This window comes from Salmo salar, chromosome 18 (assembly GCF_965601325.2).
Source record: "Salmo salar chromosome 18, fSalSal1, whole genome shotgun sequence".
NCBI classification, from domain to species: Eukaryota; Metazoa; Chordata; class Actinopteri; order Salmoniformes; family Salmonidae; genus Salmo; species Salmo salar.
The window spans coordinates 97,709,650-97,725,051 of record NC_138308.1 but is presented as its reverse complement, the minus strand read 5'-3'; the positions used below and the strand labels follow the sequence as shown (position 1 = coordinate 97,725,051).

Sequence of the window (15,402 nt, the reverse complement as noted above, 5' to 3'; positions counted from 1 at the left end):
CGTGACCATTTAGTAATTAGGCTTCTCCAAGCTCTGATGCTGGTGATGGTCATTAGTTGCCTGGTACTCAGCACTCTATTGTCCCTCTAATCACTCTGACATCAATGCAAATGTAAAACATTTCATGAGCTCATGTTGCGCAACATTTCTATAACCTATGCAATTGTCTGAGAACTGCCTCATGGCTTCTATTAGAAAGAGGATCCCATCAGCTTTCTATAGGTTAGATCTACTATATTTGCAGTACCAGTCAAAAGTTTGAACACACCTACTCATTCCAGGGTTTTCATCTAATATTTTCAACTATGACATAACACATGGAATCACATCTTAAACCAAAATATATTGAGATTCTTCAAAGTAGCCACCCTTTGCCTTGACAGCTTTGTACACTCTTGGCATTCTCTCAACCAGATTCATGGAATGCATTTCAATTAACGGGTGTGACTTAATTTGTGGAATTTCTTTCCTCAATGCGTAAGAGCCGATCAGTTGTGACAAGGTAGGGGTGGTATACAGAAAATAGCCCTATTTGTTATTTTAAGCCCAAGAACAGCTCAATGCAAAGAGAAACAGCCCATTACTTTAAGACAGGAAGGTCAGTCAATGCGGAACATTGCACTTAAAGAAACGTTCAAAGTTCTTAGTCTCAAAAACCAAGAGCTACGATGACTCATGAGGCTCACCACAGGAAAGGAAGACCCAGAGTTACCTCTCTTGCAGAGGATATGTTCAATAGAGATACCAGTCTTAGAATATGTGTTTCACAGAGTTCAAGTAAGACACCTCAACATCAACTGTTCGGAGGAGACTGCGTGAATCAGGCCTTCATGTTCGAATTGCTGCCAAGATACTACTTTCCGGAACAGACTATGGGAGGTGCACAGTACTACATGGAACTCTATTCCACATCAAGAAACTCATGCCAGCAGTAAGATTAGATTTAAAAAAACGGATAAAAATACACTGAAGCAACACATGCATACAAACACACGATAAAATACACCCATGTACGCTTGGATTTTGTGTTATAGATATGTGGTAGAGGCCTGAGGGCACACACTTAATATGTTGTGAAATCTGTTATGAATGTATGGTAATGTCTTTAAAAGGTATAACTGCCTTGATTTTGCTGAACCCCAGGATGAGTAGCTTCTGCCTTGGCAGCAGCTAATGGGGATCCATAATAAATACTGCGTGGGCTGAGTCGTTTTTTATTAAAATATTTTAATTTTTTTTACTTTATTGAATATTCGAAACATACAATATACTTGCAGTGAAGCCGCTCAATAACTACATCATCCCAGTCGTCCAACAGATTCCCATTCAGAGCGACACACAGAAGCATCCAGGGTCAATTCTCTGCTCAAGGGCATGTTGAGCCCTCCGTGTGGCTCAGTTGGTAGAGCTTGGTGTGATTCCCAGTACAAAAAAAAATGCATGAAATGTATGTATTCACTACTGTAAGTCGCTCTGGATAAGTGTCTGCTAAATGACTAAAATGTAAATGTAATGTTGGCCGATCTACCACCAGGCCAAAAACTTGATCCCGAACCCTCCAAGATCCCCCCCACAGTTCCCCAATAGCTGTCCCTCAACCATTCGAGACCCCTCCCACAGCCCCCCCAGGAAGAAAAATAATAAAAAATAAAAAATACAATTAATTCCATTCCCCACCCCCAAGAACCCCCCAATGCACCAACAACCATGAGAATGAACTAAAGAGAGAAAAAAGGAAAAGACAGAAGAAAACAGCAAACAACAATGCAATTTAAAACAAAGGATATCAAGGACAATTAAATCATAACAGCAACGCCAACTGTAAATGTTTGTGTGCATGTCTGGCACTATTACATGTATGTGTTTATTTGAATGAGAGTGTGTGTATATGCATGTTCACAAACACTTGCACGGCATCAGCCTCAGGCAAACCGGCATTTGTTGTAAAAACACTGCCACTTAGTGTCATTCAAATGTACTTTTTTAAATGTTTTATTTGGACTTTTATCTTTGACCATCATTCTATCTCCCACACAGCAACTCCACTCCCACTTGTCTCCAATTCCACATACCAACCCTCAGCTTCCCTCAGCCCATCCCATGTATCTCTGCTGGCCACCCACTTCGGGTTTCCACGCAACACATATCTTTCAACTATGCTGTGATGTTTAACGTACAATATCAATCTATGTAATCGAATAGAATCCACAGATTGCGAGTTGAAGATAAATACTTTTACTAAGAGTTTTAGTATATTAGTAATTGACTGCATTTTCAGCCATTCCTGAACCTGAGACCAGAAACAGGCTACCTGAGGGCAATACCAAAACAAATGGTCTATTGATTCTGTATCCTCACAACAAAATCTGCAGAGCTTCGATGATTCTATTACCCAAATATTCAGCATTTTGTTGGTAGCAAGAATTCTATATAATCATTTTAGCTGAAAAGCACGAAGTCTTGAATCTTGCGTTTTATATATCAACTCAAATCTCTTCCCAACTATTTTGCAATCTGTATGGCGCAGTTGTCAACATCCTGGTCCTCAAATGAAACTGGTATACTTTCCTATTTATGCTATTTTTATTCCTCCGCAAGTTTTGATCCTTTATGTTGGGCAGACAGACCAGTTCCCTACCTCCTCCCGCTGCCACTTGCCTCCTCCATTTTTGGGGTAATGCTGTAATCAATTGGTTGTACTCTTGGATTGAGCAGACCTTTCCTTACAATTCTGATAACTCCATGAAGGCCATAATTCTACCATTCCAATTTACAATATCGTTTATGAACAAAATACCCTGTTCAAACATATTTCCCATAAATACAGGTATTTTATCAACCAGCACATTTGACTTCAGCCATAATATGTGTTGTAATATTTGTTTTATCTTTTCAGGGGGGTGACATAGAAATTGTAGCCAGCTCTGCAATGCTTGTTTGAAAAAGAGAGATACTTTGAAAAAAGTATCATTTTCAATTAATCGAAAATGAGACATGGCAATCTGCACAAAGGCAAAATGGCCATTTTTAAACAATGGATGAGCTTTTCTTAGTAATCTACTTGAGAACCATATAGGGTTCAAGTAAAACCTTTGAATGAGTGAAGCTTTTAGAGAGAGGTTTAGTGCTTTTATGTTGAATAATCTCAACCCACCCAATTCATATTCATTATATAGATGGGCACATTCTATTTTGAAATTCATTGTGTAGAGCTTATTTATATCTTTTGTGATATGAATACTGAGTATGTCTACTTCACCATCAGCCCATTTTATGGGTAAACTGCAGGATAATGTAAAAGTCGAATTTTTGAAGGATTCAATACATAATATTGAACACTTATCATAATTAGGTTTATGTCCAGAGAGTACAGAAAAGTTATCTAGATCTTCAATGACACATTGCAGAGATCTAGCTTGCGGACTTAATTTAAAACTTGAGCCATCGAAATACATGGACACCTTTGTTTTAAACCTTGGATATCTAATCCTCTAATGTTGTTATTGGATCTGATTTTCATAGCTACGTAACAGCCACTTGCAGCCTGTGGCGCGAATTTCAAAACCTTAAAAATCCTATTACTTCAATTTCTCAAACATATGACTATTTTACAGCTATTTAAAGACAAGACTCTCGTTAATCTAACCACACTGTCCGATTTCAAAAAGGCTTTACAACGAAAGCAAAACATTAGATTATGTCAGCAGAGTACCAAGCCAGAAATAATCAGACACCCATTTTTCAAGCCAGCATATAATGTCACCAAAACCCAGAAGACAGCTAAATGCAGCACTCACCTTTGATGATCTTCATCAGATGACAACCCTAGGACATTATGTTATACAATACATGCATGTTTTGTTCAATCAAGTTCATATTTATATCAAAAACCAGCTTAGCATGTGACGTTCAGAACTAGCATACCCCCCGCAAACTTCCGGGGAATTCGCTAACATTTTACTAAATTACTCACGATAAACGTTCACAAAAAGCATAACAATTATTTTAAGAATTTTAGATACAGACCTCCTCTATGCACTCGATATGTCCGATTTTAAAATAGCTTTTTGGTGAAAGCACATTTTGCAATATTCTAAGTACATAGCCCAGGCATCACGGGCTCGCTATTTAGACACCCGGCAAGTTTAGCACTCACCATAATCATATTTACTATTATAAAAGTTTGATTACCTTTTGTTGTCTTCGTCAGAATGCACTCCCAGGTCTGCTACTTCAATAACAAATGTTGGTTTGGTCCAAAATAATCCATCGTTATATCCGAATAGCGGCGTTTTGTTCGTGCGTTCCAGACACTATCCGAAATGGTAAAGAAGTGTCGCGCGCATGGCGCAATTCGTGACAATAAAATTCTAAATATTCCATTATCGTACTTCGAAGCATGTCAACCGCTGTTTAAAATCAATTTTTACGCCATTTTTCTCGTAGAAAAGCGATAATATTCCGACAGGGAATCTCCTTTTCGGCAAACCGAGGAAAAAATCACAAAGGCGGGGGCGGTTGGGTCACGCGCATAAGCCCAGAGTCCCTTGATCGGCCACTTGAGAAAGGCGATAATGTGTTTCAGCCTGGGGCTGGAATGACGACATTCTGTTTTTTCCCGGGCTCTGAGCGCCTATGGAAGACGTGGGAAGTGTCACGTTAGAGCAGAGATCCTTAGTAAAAGATAGAGATGGAAAAGAAGTTCAAGAAATGGTCAGACAGGCCACTTCCTGTAAAGGAATCTCTCAGGTTTTGACCTGCCATTTGAGTTCTGTTATACTCACAGACACCATTCAAACAGTTTTAGAAACTTTAGGGTGTTTTCTATCCATATGTAATAAGTATATGCATATTCTAGTTACTGGGTAGGAGTGGTAACCAGATTAAATCGGGTATGTTTTTTATCCAGCCGTGTCAATACTGCCCCCTAGCCCTAACAGGTTAAAACAAATCTAACAATGGAGCTTTTAGTATATAAAAAAAACACTTGATATACCTCTACCGGTATACCATCAAGCCCTGGGATTTTCCCAGACTGAAAGGATTTAATAGTTTCAAAACGTTTTTCTTCTGTAATTTGGTCTTCGCACTGATCTTTCTGTACATTTGTTAATTTTCCAGTTTTTATATTATTTGGAAAGAATTGCTTACCATAATACGGGGAAAAAAAATGTATGAAATGTACGAAATGCATGCATTCACTACTGTAAGTCGCTCTGGATAAGAGCATCTGCTAAATGTTCAAATTTAAATGTAAATGTACAATCTTCATTCAGTGGGAAAGGATGAGACGGAAAAGTGAACATCTGCCTAAAATAATTAGCTTCCTCTTCTAAAATATCATTGGGAGAATCATAGATGACTCCGTCTTCAGTAACGATTTTATGCAAATCATTTTTGTTAGCGTTCCTGTATGGGAGATTCAGGAATAATTGCTGCATTTTTCTCCATATTCCATACACTTTGCTTTATTTTTGTAATAGATTACATTAGATTGTTCTTGAATAAGTTCCACATGTTCGATTTGTTTTTTCTCTAACTTATTTTGTACCTCTGTAGTATATTTTTTTATTGCTATCTACCTGTACTATTAGTTCATGGATTTCCCTTGTTAGTCTTGTCTCTTTAGCCAGAAACTGTTTTTTTATGGGTGGTGGTCCCCAACAACAAGATATGGGTGGTCCCCAGTCCACCTGGCCATGCTGATGCTCCAGTTTCAACTGTTCTGCTGCGGCTATCGAGCCCTGACCTGTTCACCGGACGTGCTACCTGTCCCAGACCTGCTGTTTTCAACTCTCTAGAGACAGCAGGAGCGATAGAGATACTCTGAATGATCGACAACAACTGTGATTATTATTATTTGACCCTGCTGGTCATCTATGAACATTTGAACATCTTAGCCATGTTCTGTTATAATCTCCACCTGGCACAGCCAGAAGAGGACTGGCCACCCCTCATAGCCTGGTTCCTCTCTAGGTTTCTTCCTAGGTTCTGGCCTTTCTAGGGAGTTTTTCCTATCCACCGTGCTTCTACACCTGCAATGCTTGCTGTTTGGGGTTTTAGGCTGGGTTTCTGTACAGCACTTTGTGACATCAGCTGACGTAAGATGGGCTTTATCAATCAATTTGATTGATTCGATTGATTGCATGTGACGCACAATCCAGCTACGCTCTGAAGATGCAAGTCTACATGGGCTAGGATGCAAGTCTACGTGAGCTGAGTTCTACCGCATGGGCTTTGTCCTACAGCAGGCCGGCAGCCTGGGAAAACGGGACACTATCGTTCATCACACCTTATAACTCTTCTGCGGTAAAATCTCATAACCCAACGAGTTATCTGCAACTACCGCCACAACATATATTTTCAGTGATTTATGTTCCATTTCTGCGGTACAGTTGATAACCATGGCTATGAATGCTAAGAAACCAACCTTACTGAAACACATGTTATTCCTATCACTCTCTATTGGCCTCGGCATACTCACATGGAGCCTCTCAGGATCCCTTGAAACTGGACCCATCTTCCTCTACTACTCTCTTCACTGCCTATGAAGATTCCTTCAGAGAAAATGACTCAAGTAAAAGTGTAAATCACCCAGTAAATATTACTTGAGTAAAGTTTTAAAAGTTTCAGCAAATATACTGAAGTATCAACATGAAATGTAATTGATAAAATATACTTAAGTTCAAAAGTAAAAGTATAAATCATTTCAAATTCATTATATTAAGCAAACCAGACGGCACCATTTACTTGTTTTTTTATTTGATTACGGATAGCCAGTGTCACACCAACTCTCAGACATAATTTGCAAAGGAAGCATTTGTGTTTAGTGAGTCTGTTAGATCAGAGGCAGTAGGGATGACCAGGGATGTTCTCTTGATAAGTGTGTGAATTAGACCATTTTTTCTGTCCTGCTAATCATTCAAAATCTAACGAGTACTTTTGGGTGTCGGGGAAAATGTATGGAGTAAAAAGTACATTATTTTCTTTAGGAATGTAGTGAAGTGAAAGTTGAAATAAATAGAAGTAGTAAAGTAAAGATACCCCAAAATACTACTTAAGTAGTACTTTAAAGAATTTTTACATAAGTACTTTACACCACCAGCTAATGGCCGACATCGGGATCTCTTGTTGGGTTAATGAGGCAACTAGTCACACCTGTGACAGATCCTTTAAAAGGAGAGGTGGAAGAGGTAGACCATAACTCACAGACAACAGAGAGACAACCAGTGAATCCCTTGGAAGAGTGCAGAAGGTGAGCTTGTGATATTATTTAGTAGACTTGCTGCCTCTCAAATGGCACGTTAATCTTATGTGGCCCTGGTCAAGTGTAGTGCACTATATATGACCCCCCTGAATTTAAGAGCATAGACTAATAGTTACCTTTGTAGTGAATAGAAGTCTCTGTCAAGATCTAGTCTGCTTCCCCTTCCCTGCGTAGTGCACTGTGGGCCCTCGTCAAAGGTGGTTCACTACATAAGGAATGAGGAGCCATTTGGGAAGGATTCATATTCCTGTGTGCCAGGCTCTTCAACCACATACAATAGATTAGATGATACCTGAATTTTAGTGGAAGAATCGTAGCGCGCCGTGTTGCCGATACTCGCTTGTTGGGGTCCTCAGGACTGGGTTTAGCAATTGTTGCATAAGTTTTGTACTTAACACAGGGTTTCCTCAACCTCTCCTCTAGTACCCACAGCCATTCCAGATGATTTAAAATGCTCAACTAATCTCGCTCTTGTTCGCTCTCTCTCTCTCTCAGGAGACTATCACCATGGCGATATTGACCATCATTCTGCTTGTTAGCACAGCTTTTGCTCTGGGAGGTAAGAGTGATGTACCTCACACTTACTCACCAACATTTGAATAAAAACGTTAGTGGGTGTTGATCTGTCCTATTCACACACGTACGTATTAATGTTTTGTTTCATAACCAGTTGTCCCTTGGGCAGCCATTATCAACCGTGACACTGGAGAGAAGGTTGTCTTGCTCAAGGGCACATAGACAGATATTTTAACTTGACATTCAGGGATTAAAACTAGGAACCTTTGTGTTACTGGCCCAACTCTCTAACCGCTAGGCTACCTGCCACTCCTCTTGTTCCAGAGATGTATATTGGTGTCTAGATGCTGGACTGAGGTATTCTGATATGAATGGTTTGATCATTCAACTGGATGCATGATTGGATTGTCAGGAAGTAACACTGACACAACTTACCCCCACTTTCAGTCTTAGTTTCATCAGCTGTTATACAAAAGACAGAAACTGAATTGACTGCACAGGGCTTTTAAACAAGTAGCGCAATTTCAGTATTTAGCCAGGAAGTACCTAGGTTACATCTGAAATGGAACATATTCCGTATAAAATACTTCTGACCAGGGCCCATATGGGACGCAACCCAAGATTCCGGCATGCATGTGCTGCAATGTTATGTCCACATTACAATCAATCTATGTTACCTGTGTCCAGATGCTACGTTACGACCCATGACCCCCTGTGAGCGTGCTAGATATGCCGCGACACATGGCCCAATTGGAGCCTACATCCCCACGTGTGACGCCGCTGGACGATACACCCCTAAGCAATGTTCGGGCTCTACAGGTTAACACGGACGCACATATACACACACTAAATTCTCCAATTCAGTTGAATGTTACAGTAAATATTGTATGTGCAACATGTCTATTTCTGGTAGGTTACTGTTGGTGTGTGACCACTACTGGACAGAAGATTCAGGGTACGGAGACTCCACCAGGCACTGCTATCAACTGCTAGCAACTGTTCCACCAAGGTGTGTGTATATACATACTCATTCACTAAATGTTATTTCTTTGCAGCTGATTCTGGATGTTAATGTTTTTTGTCTAATTGTAGATGAAAGGCGTTGGAATGAAGTCTTTGAAAAGACGGACAGTTGTCTTTACTGTACGACAGGAACTGATTCACGCCCCATATAAATGCATGAAGAAATCCAGAGATTAAACTGTTGATTTACTTACTTTATTGTTGGTGTGATTATCTGAACCAGTCCATTTCTGGGAAATGGAGGAAGGAGTAGGACTGTATTACCGGCAGTTACAAGAAATGAAGGCAGTCAAATTCCACGTGACCATTTAGTAATTAGGCTTCTCCAAGCTCTGATGCTGGTGATGGTCATTAGTTGCCTGGTACTCAGCACTCTATTGTCCCTCTAATCACTCTGACATCAATGCAAATGTAAAACATTTCATGAGCTCATGTTGCGCAACATTTCTATAACCTATGCAATTGTCTGAGAACTGCCTCATGGCTTCTATTAGAAAGAGGATCCCATCAGCTTTCTATAGGTTAGATCTACTATATTTGCAGTACCAGTCAAAAGTTTGAACACACCTACTCATTCCAGGGTTTTCATCTAATATTTTCAACTATGACATAACACATGGAATCACATCTTAAACCAAAATATATTGAGATTCTTCAAAGTAGCCACCCTTTGCCTTGACAGCTTTGTACACTCTTGGCATTCTCTCAACCAGATTCATGGAATGCATTTCAATTAACGGGTGTGACTTAATTTGTGGAATTTCTTTCCTCAATGCGTAAGAGCTGATCAGTTGTGACAAGGTAGGGGTGGTATACAGAAAATAGCCCTATTTGTTATTTTAAGCCCAAGAACAGCTCAATGCAAAGAGAAACAGCCCATTACTTTAAGACAGGAAGGTCAGTCAATGCGGAACATTGCACTTAAAGAAACGTTCAAAGTTCTTAGTCTCAAAAACCAAGAGCTACGATGACTCATGAGGCTCACCACAGGAAAGGAAGACCCAGAGTTACCTCTCTTGCAGAGGATATGTTCAATAGAGATACCAGTCTTAGAATATGTGTTTCACAGAGTTCAAGTAAGACACCTCAACATCAACTGTTCGGAGGAGACTGCGTGAATCAGGCCTTCATGTTCGAATTGCTACTACTTTCCGGAACAGACTATGGGAGGTGCACAGTACTACATGGAACTCTATTCCACATCAAGAAACTCATGCCAGCAGTAAGATTAGATTTAAAAAAACGGAGAAAAATACACTGAAGCAACACATGCATACAAACACACGATAAAATACACCCATGTACGCTTGGATTTTGTGTTATAGATATGTGGTAGAGGCCTGAGGGCACACACTTAATATGTTGTGAAATCTGTTATGAATGTATGGTAATGTCTTTAAAATGTATAACTGCCTTGATTTTGCTGAACCCCAGGATGAGTAGCTTCTGCCTTGGCAGCAGCTAATGGGGATCCATAATAAATACTGCGTGGGCTGAGTCGTACTGCATTGGCTGAGTCCTTTTTTATTAAAATATTTTAATTTTTTTTACTTTATTGAATATTCGAAACATACAATATACTTGCAGTGAAGCCGCTCAATAACTACATCATCCCAGTCGTCCAACAGATTCCCATTCAGAGCGACACACAGAAGCATCCAGGGTCAATTCTCTGCTCAAGGGCATGTTGAGCCCTCCGTGTGGCTCAGTTGGTAGAGCTTGGTGTGATTCCCAGTACAAAAAAAAATGCATGAAATGTATGTATTCACTACTGTAAGTCGCTCTGGATAAGAGTGTCTGCTAAATGACTAAAATGTAAATGTAATGTTGGCCGATCTACCACCAGGCCAAAAACTTGATCCCGAACCCTCCAAGATCCCCCCCACAGTTCCCCAATAGCTGTCCCTCAACCATTCGAGACCCCTCCCACAGCCCCCCCAGGAAGAAAAATAATAAAAAATAAAAAATACAATTAATTCCATTCCCCACCCCCAAGAACCCCCCAATGCACCAACAACCATGAGAATGAACTAAAGAGAGGAAAAGACAGAAGAAAACAGCAAACAACAATGCAATTTAAAACAAAGGATATCAAGGACAATTAAATCATAACAGCAACGCCAACTGTAAATGTTTGTGTGCATGTCTGGCACTATTACATGTATGTGTTTATTTGAATGAGAGTGTGTTCACAAATGCATGTTCACAAACACTTGCACGGCATCAGCCTCAGGCAAACCGGCATTTGTTGTAAAAACACTGCCACTTAGTGTCATTCAAATGTACTTTTTTAAATGTTTTATTTGGACTTTTATCTTTGACCATCATTCTATCTCCCACACAGCAACTCCACTCCCACTTGTCTCCAATTCCACATACCAACCCTCAGCTTCCCTCAGCCCATCCCATGTATCTCTGCTGGCCACCCACTTCGGGTTTCCACGCAACACATATCTTTCAACTATGCTGTGATGTTTAACGTACAATATCAATCTATGTAATCGAATAGAATCCACAGATTGCGAGTTGAAGATAAATACTTTTACTAAGAGTTTTAGTATATTAGTAATTGACTGCATTTTCAGCCATTCCTGAACCTGAGACCAGAAACAGGCTACCTGAGGGCAATACCAAAACAAATGGTCTATTGATTCTGTATCCTCACAACAAAATCTGCAGAGCTTCGATGATTCTATTACCCAAATATTCAGCATTTTGTTGGTAGCAAGAATTCTATATAATCATTTTAGCTGAAAAGCACGAAGTCTTGAATCTTGCGTTTTATATATCAACTCAAATCTCTTCCCAACTATTTTGCAATCTGTATGGCGCAGTTGTCAACATCCTGGTCCTCAAATGAAACTGGTATACTTTCCTATTTATGCTATTTTTATTCCTCCGCAAGTTTTGATCCTTTATGTTGGGCAGACAGACCAGTTCCCTACCTCCTCCCGCTGCCACTTGCCTCCTCCATTTTTGGGGTAATGCTGTAATCAATTGGTTGTACTCTTGGATTGAGCAGACCTTTCCTTACAATTCTGATAACTCCATGAAGGCCATAATTCTACCATTCCAATTTACAATATCATTTATGAACAAAATACCCTGTTCAAACATATTTCCCATAAATACAGGTATTTTATCAACCAGCACATTTGACTTCAGCCATAATATGTGTTGTAATATTTGTTTTATCTTTTCAGGGGGGTGACATAGAAATTGTAGCCAGCTCTGCAATGCTTGTTTGAAAAAGAGAGATACTTTGAAAAAAGTATCATTTTCAATTAATCGAAAATGAGACATGGCAATCTGCACAAAGGCAAAATGGCCATTTTTAAACAATGGATGAGCTTTTCTTAGTAATCTACTTGAGAACCATATAGGGTTCAAGTAAAACCTTTGAATGAGTGAAGCTTTTAGAGAGAGGTTTAGTGCTTTTATGTTGAATAATCTCAACCCACCCAATTCATATTCATTATATAGATGGGCACATTCTATTTTGAAATTCATTGTGTAGAGCTTATTTATATCTTTTGTGATATGAATACTGAGTATGTCTACTTCACCATCAGCCCATTTTATGGGTAAACTGCAGGATAATGTAAAAGTCGAATTTTTGAAGGATTCAATACATAATATTGAACACTTATCATAATTAGGTTTATGTCCAGAGAGTACAGAAAAGTTATCTAGATCTTCAATGACACATTGCAGAGATCTAGCTTGCGGACTTCATTTAAAACTTGAGCCATCGAAATACATGGACACCTTTGTTTTAAACCTTGGATATCTAATCCTCTAATGTTGTTATTGGATCTGATTTTCATAGCTACGTAACAGCCACTTGCAGCCTGTGGCGCGAATTTCAAAACCTTAAAAATCCTATTACTTCAATTTCTCAAACATATGACTATTTTACAGCTATTTAAAGACAAGACTCTCGTTAATCTAACCACACTGTCCGATTTCAAAAAGGCTTTACAACGAAAGCAAAACATTAGATTATGTCAGCAGAGTACCAAGCCAGAAATAATCAGACACCCATTTTTCAAGCCAGCATATAATGTCACCAAAACCCAGAAGACAGCTAAATGCAGCACTCACCTTTGATGATCTTCATCAGATGACAACCCTAGGACATTATGTTATACAATACATGCATGTTTTGTTCAATCAAGTTCATATTTATATCAAAAACCAGCTTAGCATGTGACGTTCAGAACTAGCATACCCCCCGCAAACTTCCGGGGAATTCGCTAACATTTTACTAAATTACTCACGATAAACGTTCACAAAAAGCATAACAATTATTTTAAGAATTTTAGATACAGACCTCCTCTATGCACTCGATATGTCCGATTTTAAAATAGCTTTTTGGTGAAAGCACATTTTGCAATATTCTAAGTACATAGCCCAGGCATCACGGGCTCGCTATTTAGACACCCGGCAAGTTTAGCACTCACCATAATCATATTTACTATTATAAAAGTTTGATTACCTTTTGTTGTCTTCGTCAGAATGCACTCCCAGGTCTGCTACTTCAATAACAAATGTTGGTTTGGTCCAAAATAATCCATCGTTATATCCGAATAGCGGCGTTTTGTTCGTGCGTTCCAGACACTATCCGAAATGGTAAAGAAGTGTCGCGCGCATGGCGCAATTCGTGACAATAAAATTCTAAATATTCCATTACCGTACTTCGAAGCATGTCAACCGCTGTTTAAAATCAATTTTTACGCCATTTTTCTCGTAGAAAAGCGATAATATTCCGACAGGGAATCTCCTTTTCGGCAAATCGAGGAAAAAATCACAAAGGCGGGGTGCGGTTGGGTCACGCGCATAAGCCCAGAGTCCCTTGATCGGCCACTTGAGAAAGGCGATAATGTGTTTCAGCCTGGGGCTGGAATGACGACATTCTGTTTTTTCCCGGGCTCTGAGCGCCTATGGAAGACGTGGGAAGTGTCACGTTAGAGCAGAGATCCTTAGTAAAAGATAGAGATGGAAAAGAAGTTCAAGAAATGGTCAGACAGGCCACTTCCTGTAAAGGAATCTCTCAGGTTTTGACCTGCCATTTGAGTTCTGTTATACTCACAGACACCATTCAAACAGTTTTAGAAACTTTAGGGTGTTTTCTATCCATATGTAATAAGTATATGCATATTCTAGTTACTGGGTAGGAGTGGTAACCAGATTAAATCGGGTATGTTTTTTATCCAGCCGTGTCAATACTGCCCCCTAGCCCTAACAGGTTAAAACAAATCTAACAATGGAGCTTTTAGTATATAAAAAAAACACTTGATATACCTCTACCGGTATACCATCAAGCCCTGGGATTTTCCCAGACTGAAAGGATTTAATAGTTTCAAAACGTTTTTCTTCTGTAATTTGGTCTTCGCACTGATCTTTCTGTACATTTGTTAATTTTCCAGTTTTTATATTATTTGGAAAGAATTGCTTACCATAATATGGGGAAAAAAAATGTATGAAATGTACGAAATGCATGCATTCACTACTGTAAGTCGCTCTGGATAAGAGCATCTGCTAAATGTTCAAATTTAAATGTAAATGTACAATCTTCATTCAGTGGGAAAGGATGAGACGGAAAAGTGAACATCTGCCTAAAATAATTAGCTTCCTCTTCTAAAATATCATTGGGAGAATCATAGATGACTCCGTCTTCAGTAACGATTTTATGCAAATCATTTTTGTTAGCGTTCCTGTATGGGAGATTCAGGAATAATTGCTGCATTTTTCTCCATATTCCATACACTTTGCTTTATTTTTGTAATAGATTACATTAGATTGTTCTTGAATAAGTTCCACATGTTCGATTTGTTTTTTCTCTAACTTATTTTGTACCTCTGTAGTATATTTTTTATTGCTATCTACCTGTACTATTAGTTCATGGATTTCCCTTGTTAGTCTTGTCTCTTTAGCCAGAAACTGTTTTTTTATGGGTGGTGGTCCCCAACAACAAGATATGGGTGGTCCCCAGTCCACCTGGCCATGCTGATGCTCCAGTTTCAACTGTTCTGCTGCGGCTATCGAGCCCTGACCTGTTCACCGGACGTGCTACCTGTCCCAGACCTGCTGTTTTCAACTCTCTAGAGACAGCAGGAGCGATAGAGATACTCTGAATGATCGACAACAACTGTGATTATTATTATTTGACCCTGCTGGTCATCTATGAACATTTGAACATCTTAGCCATGTTCTGTTATAATCTCCACCTGGCACAGCCAGAAGAGGACTGGCCACCCCTCATAGCCTGGTTCCTCTCTAGGTTTCTTCCTAGGTTCTGGCCTTTCTAGGGAGTTTTTCCTATCCACCGTGCTTCTACACCTGCAATGCTTGCTGTTTGGGGTTTTAGGCTGGGTTTCTGTACAGCACTTTGTGACATCAGCTGACGTAAGATGGGCTTTATCAATCAATTTGATTGATTCGATTGATTGCATGTGACGCACAATCCAGCTACGCTCTGAAGATGCAAGTCTACATGGGCTAGGATGCAAGTCTACGTGAGCTGAGTTCTACCGCATGGGCTTTTTCCTACAGCAGGCCGGCAGCCTGGGAAAACGGGACACTATCGTTCATCA

The 15,402-nt window shown here is 39.6% G+C and overlaps 1 protein-coding gene across 1 annotated transcript; it reads left to right on the top strand.

The window, feature by feature from the left end:
• Positions 1–7,218: 7,218 nt before the first annotated feature.
• Positions 7,219–8,999, top strand: LOC145861676 (equistatin-like). Its single transcript, XM_082964526.1, has 5 exons — positions 7,219–7,255; positions 7,763–7,826; positions 8,471–8,602; positions 8,697–8,792; positions 8,876–8,999. The coding sequence occupies exons 2-4, from the start codon at positions 7,775–7,777 to the stop codon at positions 8,774–8,776; spliced, it is 264 nt and encodes an 87-aa protein (XP_082820652.1). The 5' UTR covers positions 7,219–7,255; positions 7,763–7,774; the 3' UTR covers positions 8,777–8,792; positions 8,876–8,999.
• Positions 9,000–15,402: the final 6,403 nt, after the last annotated feature.

Excerpts from the sequence above, each read along its gene's own strand:
- LOC145861676 (XM_082964526.1), top strand. The coding sequence starts at position 7,775 with ATGGCGATATTGACCATCATTCTGCTTGTTAGCACAGCTTTTGCTCTG. Across the intron at positions 7,827-8,470 it reads CACAGCTTTTGCTCTGGGAG|ATGCTACGTTACGACCCATG; the intron begins GTAAGAGTGATG and ends ACCTGTGTCCAG. Across the intron at positions 8,603-8,696 it reads GCAATGTTCGGGCTCTACAG|GTTACTGTTGGTGTGTGACC; the intron begins GTTAACACGGAC and ends TATTTCTGGTAG.